We start from the raw sequence: 8,539 nt of genomic DNA on the forward strand, positions 1-8,539 counted from the left end.
TCCCCTCCTAAATACTCTGTGAGCAGCAAGATTTAGCACAGTTTTTTAATTTAGTTCATGAGGAATGAAAGGGCTCTTCTTTAAGTTGGCTTCTGGAATAAACATCTCAATTCCAGAAAAGTCCAAAGTGTCTAAATCCAATTTAAATTTGTTTGCTGATTTTTTGGAACCTTTTTATACCCAAAGAGTAAAAGGTCAATAGAATACTGTTGAAATACTGTAAAACATTACAAGAAAATCTAGACATAAAAATATGGAGTTGCCCAAAACATGCTAGTTTAATTATAGCAATATTCAAGCCACACTGTTCAACAGATTAGCAGAGCAAATGTTAGCTAAACTACTGTTAGCTAATGGAGAGATTTTCCTGAAAAAGAAAAACTTGCATGATTTTTTTCTACATATGAAATCAAGTAGTGAAGTGGACCAAAAAGTAAATCACATTAGGATTATTGAAACTACTTTTTATTATAATAAGACATTTGTTCAAAATAATGTAGAATTTCTTGTTCTGCAACAGAAACCCCCTTCAGCCCACCATGGACCGCTTCCTGCCTCTGAGCCTGACCTCATCCAGCTTTTTGATGACCGCTGGAGACTTCTTTGATGACTTGGTGTAGCTCTGCAGCAGTTTTTCAAACAGCACATTTGTGTTGGGGTGACTACTGAGGAATGCCTTCTCTAAAACATACAAGTCTACTCCCTTATCCTCTGGCAAAGAGGAGATGTAACTGAGGCCAAAGTCAATAAGGACTAGGTCAGACTCTGTGTCCTGTGAGCTGCACCTCAGCAGCATGTTGGAGGTGGTCAGGTCTCCATGGATGACATCCTCATCATGCATTTTGGCTAAGATCCGGCCGATTCGCTCAGCCAGCTGCTGCAGCTCCAGCTCCTTACAGGAGTTAGCCTGTTGTGTGGAGACTATGTGGTCTCGCACAGTTGAAGATCCTGCAATTTCCTCCATAAAAATGCAGTGGGAGGTGTAGTCCACAAAGTAAACCACTGGAGCAGATATGCCTGTGGAGAAGACACAGTTTTATGTGATGTCAAGGATGTAGGAAAGTTAAGCTAGAGACCTGCATTAGCCTTTGCATCCAGAATGATGGGATCATTTTCATGTTTCGTCTCATTTTCCTTATAAATAATAAATCCAATCAAAGTCAAAATCACGCCCACGTCCCAGTGCTGCTGTGACTGAATTAACCTGTCCTCATACCTGCAAACTCAGATGGGGACAACTAAAATCAATAAACTGGGGTGTCTTTAAATGACTAAGGCTGTAGCATACTGGTGGCCATTTCATACCAGAAAAATACTATCCACATTTCTAATATTGCGTTTTAACATGGTTAAATACTATCTGTATTTATGTTTAACTATATACACTTAAACTCATCTCACAAAAAAGAAAAGGTTGAAAGGAGAAAAACTGTGGTACATGTTTGATGATGAACTCAAAATCCCTGTGAGATGTTTCGCTGTGTGCAGCACTCCCACAGCTTTGAAACTGTTTTTGGCATGCTCTCTCCCTGACTGTGATTGGTCAAATGACTATAAATAGGCATTTACTAGGTTTTTATAGCTATTGGGCATTTTAAATCAAATTTTAATCATGTCATTATGATCATTTGGAGCTGCACCTGCTGTGATGTAGGGTATAAATATTGTTTAAACATTCTGCCTTTAGAGTGAATAATTAAAGCTGTATAGGTGGTCAAGATGAAAGGATGAATGGAATCACCTTTGAAACAATCTAATCAGAAGCTAACTCCAGCCTGGTCTACACTGTAATCGGACAAACGTTTCTACGTGAGCTAAATAAACGTAATGAAAAATGAGCCGTGGGACAACGATACGTTTCTATGAAAGATGAAAATTATCTTTAATCTGTGCATAAGACTCTTAATCAATAAGTCTATACTGGTATAAATCACATAAACTGCTGATTAAACACCATGGAAATGTTTCAAGAGTGGTGAAATATCATGAATGAGCTTTTTTTTTTTTACATAGTTAGTGATTTCTAACTTATCTGGCCAATTTATTCAATTTAAAACAGTTTCTTAGCCAAACCTTGAATACTTATGCAGTTAAATGAGGAGGGGTTTGGTTTAGTGAGGATCCGGTATCACCGGGACCGGGCAGAGCCCAGAAGGAGTACCTGCTCGCCGGCAGCGGAGGATGGAGCGGACCTCTTGAACTGTCCTGCGATGGGTCAGTTTCTCATCCAGCACCGGGTGTCGGTAGCGTTTACGGAACCTCTCTTTCACTATGGTCGGCTTACCGAGAAACTGTGCCCGGTACACGCGGCCTTCTGCTCCTTGTTTAACTAAATCTGCTTTACCGACAAACTGGGGAACCGCCATGTTTGCGTTCTTCTTCTGTGTTTGGTTGGTTGGCTTTATTTGAGAACAATGCCACACAGCGGCCACAAAGGGAACGGCACGGTCGGTGTACTTCGGCTTTGGGAAGTGAGACCCATCCAATATGGCGGTGACGCTTTTACGTCCTCAAATGGTACGTCTACGTCATGTCTGTGTTTCTGAAGTTTGGCTTTTTTACAGTCGACCGTGTGTCGATAGTCGCAAGTTAAGGTAGCGTAATTTTCTGACTATGAAGTTGTCCTTCACAACTGTCCTGCTGAGTCGTTTTAAATTTTAAAATCGAAACAAAGATATTTGTCTGCGCTGCAAAAATGTTATATGATGTTGACGTTGTATAGTTAGCCTTTTGGCTAACGAGTTAGCCGCGGAGCTAAAACTATCAGCTTCCTGGGGTTGAACAGATTCGTACAATTATTGTTGTTTAAATTCACTGATGCTTTTTGGCCTTTAGGTCCATTTTAAAAATACCACCACGCTATTCCTACAAACACATTTAGTATGGTATTGTAGCTTTAGCTAAACACGTGATAATGTAGTTTGGCCAGCCATGCTTATGGGATGCAATGTGAATAGACCATAGACTGTACATAGACAGGACGAGTCTGGCAGGTGAAAAACGTGTTTTCCTTACAGTCTATAAAACAAACATGAAGCCAGATTAGCTGTCAAGAGTGTTAAAACTAGTCCAAAATATAGTATGACAATAAATATGAAGTTTTAGAAATAGTGATCAGTTAAGAGCTAAACCAAATGAATATTAACTCAGATTTGTCCTTCGTTCAATCTGTATTACATTTAATTTGTTTTATATTACTTATCACTGTCACAATGTTGAGTGTTGAACTGGGACCCAAATGCAGGTGGACAGGCAGCAGACTAGCAGGCAAAAGAACAGTTTAATATGGATAATGGTAGGTAGGGTGGCAAATCAGGTTTGACACGGTGAGAATCTGTCAAAGACAACACACCAGCTCAGTGGCCTAGTGCTATGAATGTCTGCCCTTAGACTGGGAGATCCGATTGGGGTTCAAATCCCTGGTTGGGTGGTCATATCCCAATGCCTCCCCGCTTGACACTCAGCACTAAGTGTGGCAGAGTTCCCGAGTGCAGCAGTGTCTGCAGCTCACCGCTCCCCACAGGGATGGGTCAAATGCTGGGGAGAAATTTTGCCACACCAGTGTGTGTGACGTCTATTGGGACTTTAAATTTTAATCAAGCTCGGGGTATACATAAATCAAGTAGGTACGATAACCAGGGGCAGATGAATCCAATAAACACTTGAAAATGGAGACAAGAGCAGATCCTGACAGTCTTTTTTGTGTGTACAGTAGTAAATTGTTGTTTATTTAAATTTCTTCCAGAAATCTACAGTATATTATAAATTAGTGACTGGGATCAGTTGTTCATATTTATAAAGTGAAGAAAAGTAGTGGACACTTTTTTATGTAGTTTTATTTATTCATTTTTTCAGTTTTTTTGTTTTTGGTAGTAAAATACAGTTTTTTTTTAAGTCCTTCTTGGTTAAATGTAATGTTTGTCTTTATTTTAGCATGCTACGTTTACTTTTCTCCTGATTACATTTCATGTAGGCAGTATGGCCAAGCAGTGGTCGGAGGGCCATTCCGCCTCCATCCTTTGCGTCAGTGCGTCTTCAGGCCCAGAGGGTCTCCTTGCTTCAGGTGCTGAGGGTGGAGAGGTGACCATTTGGGGTCAAGATGGTGGCATCATTGGCCGTCTTACTCTTCCTGGAGAAGAGGATATCACCAGCGTGATGTTCTCACCTGCAGGCCCAACCCAGCTGTTTGTGTCACATGGGGACACGGTGAGCGTGCTGGACCCCAAGAACCTGAAAGGACCTGTGGAGGATTTTCAGGGAGCAGGCGAGGAGGAGATTAATGCTTTAGCACTGAATGAAACCAGTTCTGCCTTGGCAGTGGCTGATGACTCTGGGACGGTGCGCGTTCTGGAGGTTCCTGGTGGGAAAGTGTGCAGGACTCTACGTAGACACACAAACATCTGCTCCTCAGTGGCCTTCCGTCCTCACAGACCCAACAACCTTGTGTCTGTTGGGCTGGACATGCAGGTGAGGGAATCATGTTTGTTTTCAACCGCTGCACAAAAACTGTAAACTAGAAGAGTTTGTTTTTGATTCAGGTGATGCTGTGGGGTCTGCAGAAGACTCGCCCTCTTTGGACCATCAACCTCCAGGATGTGGCCGAAGAAGACGGCCACCAGCAGCGTCCGGGCCAGCTGTTTAACCCACCACTGGCCCACTGTGTTTCTGTGTCCAGCTGCGGAAACATGTTGGGTTGCGCAGCCGAGGACGGCCGGGTGCATCTGATGCGGATCGGCAGTGGCTCTAAATTAGAACAACACGGGGCGATCAAGGCACACAGTCAGGGAGCTTCACAAGCTCATTTTGTTAGTTTCCTTTCCCACCCTTACTGGCTGGTCACAGGAGGAAACGACAGCCACGTGGCCCTGTGGGACCTCAGTAAGCACCCGGTTGTGTCTCCAGAGGGAAAAACTCCAACAACAGCTCCTCAGCGGAGGAAAGGCAAGGTCAAGAGAAAGGACCAGACTCTGGATAAATCAAAGCTGAAAGAAGAGGCCAAGGTGGAAGATGAAGCATCTGCAAATGAGGAAGAGGAGTCTGGACCCAAACTGAGCATTAGTCATGGGGACAAAGTGAACTGGTTGTGTCCTGTGGTTCTGAAAGGAGAACCAAATGTGATAGTGGCAGATCAGAGTGCTAATCTAACGGTCTATCCGCTGTCTCAGCCATAGATTTATGTCTTCTTCTGTTGACTTGTTGGATTATTTTAACACTCGGGACGTCTGAGCAAACAGAACACCACAGATCAACAGCAGACAAGAATCACATAAATGTGATGTGAATGAAACATCAGTCCTTAACATAAAAACACGCTGTGTGGTATTTTAAACATGTCATCTCGTAAAATAAACCATTTGTCTCACACTAATTACATTTAAAACAACCACATCTGACTGGAGAAACATGTTTTTAATGTTTAACTGAAGTTTGCAGCTCTTTTTATAGAGTGACAAAACTTCTGAATCCACACCAGATGTCAGAAAACAAAAGCTCAAAGAAAGCTGCTCTAGAAGATATTTGAACACAGCTATTCTAACAAAAAACCCACATCTGTCTTGAGGGAGACACGTTGCTTAAAACATACACAACTTGGTTGAAACGTAAACGCTTGAGGAGAAAACGTATTTTTTGTGCTTAAATGTTAATCAACCTGTCTCATCTGTTTTTTTTTTTATTTAATAAAGAAGTTTGATTCAAACTTAAGCGCAATAAACTTATGTTCTTAAATTCACTGTATTCATATATAACACTTTCAAACAAGAACACTTATTCTGCAAACTTAACATTTTATATGAATAACAAAGACTGAAATGCTGCTCGTGCTCATCTATTTTCAGTGTTTCACAGCTCAGACAAGCTTTAAGTAAATCTGATTACTTTTACACGAGGACAAATGTCTTTACGTCGGGCAGGGTGACCCGTCACTCCTGTTGAAGTTGTACGCCGATTGTGTCTCGCTGCTGATTTTATAGCTTAGCCAGGCTCTTCTCCAGGCTCTCGATGTCCGCTTCCCCCTCTTCACCTTTGCTGCTGCTCCGGGCGCTGCACTCCAGGAACTCCACCCTCATGGGCAGTTGGCTGAACTCAAAGTCCTTGCCTTTTTTCCCAAGATACACGCTGCCGCCCACAGAGCCGTCTTGAGCACTCAGGGCTGCCGAGCGAGTCACTCGCAAGGTGTTTCTGTCAGAAAAATGACATTCTCAGAATTCCATTCAGCAGTTTTAACCCTCAGGAATGAGTTTGATGTTGACTTTGATTTGTGTAATGGCCAGGAGATTTTTAAAAAGTGCTGTTAATGAGACTAAATGGGATATTTATTTATCCTCAACGACTAAAGAGGGTTGTGAATTTTTTTGTCTGAAGCCACTCAAAAACAATATTTTGTCTAGAATTACATCCTAGAAAGATTGCAGCATCTCCCTCATTCGTGTATTTTTTAATAAATGTGACTTCGCAATCTCTCTTAAAAGAGATTATAACAGTTGTGCTAAAAATAATCAGGAATCTGATCAAATTAGGTTTACTTACAGCTCCTTTTCCAGTTGATGTTGAATCAGTTTAGCTGATTTGGCCATGGTGATGTCTATCAAAATAAAAGCAGCAGAAGAGTTTCCAGTTTATAGAAGAGCGGTTTAGTTTGACTGACGCAACGAGGTGATTTAAGTTGTTTATTTAAAGTAAACAGGTTGTTTCACCTTGTTTGTTGCACGCCACCAGAAGAGTCGGGGCGTTTCTGGAGATCACGGTGTCCGTCAACAGCATGTACAGAAACTCTGCCACGTCCCTCACTTCCTTCTGGAAGATGGCACTGTCTACAACAAACACAATGGCTCTGCAGAAAGAAAGGGTAAGATTTTAGAGTGGTGATGAGAATGGGCTCATGAGGAAATAATTAGGCTTGATTCTTTTTTGGTTTTAAATCCTATTTAGTGGAAAAGAGTTGTTGCATTGCAACAAAACTGTGCACAAATATGCTAAAAGCACCAATGAAGAGATTACTGAACCATGCACTTATGCTGTTCTCACCTGGCTGAAGACTTGAACTTCTCCAGGTACTGAAACCGGAGACTATCGTGTCCTGGCAGGTCAATCAGTGTCCAGGAGCTGCTCTAAAAGTTATGGACAGAGCTGTCAATCATTGTCAACCTATAATAACAGTTTTATGCTTTGATGCAGAAGGAAAAGAAGACTTACCCTTTCATTTTTAGCTCTGTATGGCGCACTACTGTCAGTGATGGATGTCTGTGTCCGCTTGAACTTCCCTGACAGCAGCTGAAACAAATAAAACACTTTTAATGAAAAGGAAAGACAGTGCTAACGTGGCCATGGTGGTCCCAACATCAACTCACCCTAATAAACAGGAGGGTTTTCCCAGAGTCACATAATCCGACCAACAGAATGGCACTCTGGACTGTTTTACTGGTTAGAAAATACTTCAGGAAAACTAAAGAGGAAATGTGGAAAGGATTGTTATTTATTCAATATTTTTATTAGCTAAAACCGAAGTTGAATGACTCCTTACACTGTTGCAGCTAAGAGATATTATTTTATTGTTCTTGCGTGTTAATTGAGCATTTTGTAAACACACTGAAAACGTTTTTTCCAGCTTTACTGAGAAACCCGCTTTGAAACGGCATGATACTAGCCTACACGCTAAGGCTAGTTTGCTAAAGCTAGCATGCTAAGCTAACTTACGGTTCCTTCTTACCGCAGGTGATGACAACCACCGCTAAAGCTACGATTACTCCGATCAGAATTACTGGGTCTTGGTCTTCAACTTGCTGACGGAGAGATTCAATAAAAGGCTCAAACGGGTTTTCAGGTGAGTCCTTGTGTGTTTTTTCGCCCATGTTTCCACTGCTGCTGTTCGTAACTGAAATTGGACACGTCTGCTTCCTGGAGCCTGTGGCGAGCTTGAGTGAACAGCAGAGGGCGCTGCAGAGCTGCTGCTCAATAATAATAATCACATAAATATAATAAGAGTTTTCTCTCGGAAAAAATGAATATCACTTTCGATTTTATTTTGTTTTACTTTATGAACATTAAGAAGTAAGAGACATGTTTTTTCATGTTTTTACAAATCCATTTCCCCAAATAAAAGTATGAAATATGTGATAACTCTGAGATAATAATTCAACTATCTATATTTTTTGGAACGTACATTTTAATAGGAACATACTGTAAAAAAGATAGCTTTCCCCTCTTAAACTAAGTAGACATTGTAGGCCTCACGTGAAGGGAAGTGAAAAGAGATTATAAATAAAAATTCAGCTTTATTTCTGAGTTTGGTGCATTTATTTATTATTTTTATTTTTAATAATTGTAAATCATCTTAAACTGTATTATATGTAGCTAAAGGCGAACTACCGCATATAGGTTAGATTTTATTGGAGTCCTTTTGAAAAAGCGAACAGAAAGTGTTTTCTAGTCCTCATTTATTCCCAACCTTGCCGATGTTTCTGTAGAAGACCTCATGTGAAAACAATCAAGGTATAAATGTGAAACAGACTAAAAGCATGAGTTTTGTAACATGGAATCT

General features: G+C 41.0%; 3 protein-coding genes across 4 annotated transcripts; 1 reads left to right on the forward strand and 2 right to left on the reverse strand.

Annotated features, from left to right (window-relative positions):
- Window positions 1–254: 254 nt before the first annotated feature.
- On the reverse strand, window positions 255–2,366 carry tp53rk (TP53 regulating kinase). Its single transcript, XM_015951415.3, has 2 exons — window positions 2,162–2,366; window positions 255–1,017 (listed from the first exon to the last, which is right to left on the reverse strand). The coding sequence occupies exons 1-2, from the start codon at window positions 2,364–2,366 to the stop codon at window positions 530–532; spliced, it is 693 nt and encodes a 230-aa protein (XP_015806901.1). The 3' UTR covers window positions 255–529.
- A 23-nt stretch (window positions 2,367–2,389) lies between these two features.
- Window positions 2,390–5,703, forward strand: wdr53 (WD repeat domain 53). Of its 2 annotated transcripts, none has more exons than XM_015951413.3 (3): window positions 2,390–2,517; window positions 3,974–4,467; window positions 4,539–5,703. In XM_015951413.3, the coding sequence occupies exons 1-3, from the start codon at window positions 2,415–2,417 to the stop codon at window positions 5,169–5,171; spliced, it is 1,230 nt and encodes a 409-aa protein (XP_015806899.1). In that variant the 5' UTR covers window positions 2,390–2,414; the 3' UTR covers window positions 5,172–5,703. The 2 variants fall into 2 exon arrangements, with proteins under 2 accessions (XP_015806899.1, XP_015806898.1); XM_015951412.2 differs by having other exon boundaries at window positions 2,496–2,594.
- Window positions 5,391–8,070, reverse strand: srprb (SRP receptor subunit beta). Its single transcript, XM_015951414.3, has 7 exons — window positions 7,709–8,070; window positions 7,350–7,444; window positions 7,195–7,272; window positions 7,027–7,109; window positions 6,696–6,832; window positions 6,529–6,583; window positions 5,391–6,180 (listed from the first exon to the last, which is right to left on the reverse strand). Exons 1-7 carry the CDS (start codon window positions 7,848–7,850, stop codon window positions 5,967–5,969), a joined length of 804 nt encoding a protein of 267 aa, XP_015806900.1. The 5' UTR covers window positions 7,851–8,070; the 3' UTR covers window positions 5,391–5,966.
- Between the last annotated feature and the right edge of the window lie 469 nt (window positions 8,071–8,539).

The sequence above is a fragment of the Nothobranchius furzeri genome, chromosome 13 (assembly GCF_043380555.1).
Source record: "Nothobranchius furzeri strain GRZ-AD chromosome 13, NfurGRZ-RIMD1, whole genome shotgun sequence".
Classification (NCBI taxonomy): domain Eukaryota; kingdom Metazoa; phylum Chordata; class Actinopteri; order Cyprinodontiformes; family Nothobranchiidae; genus Nothobranchius; species Nothobranchius furzeri.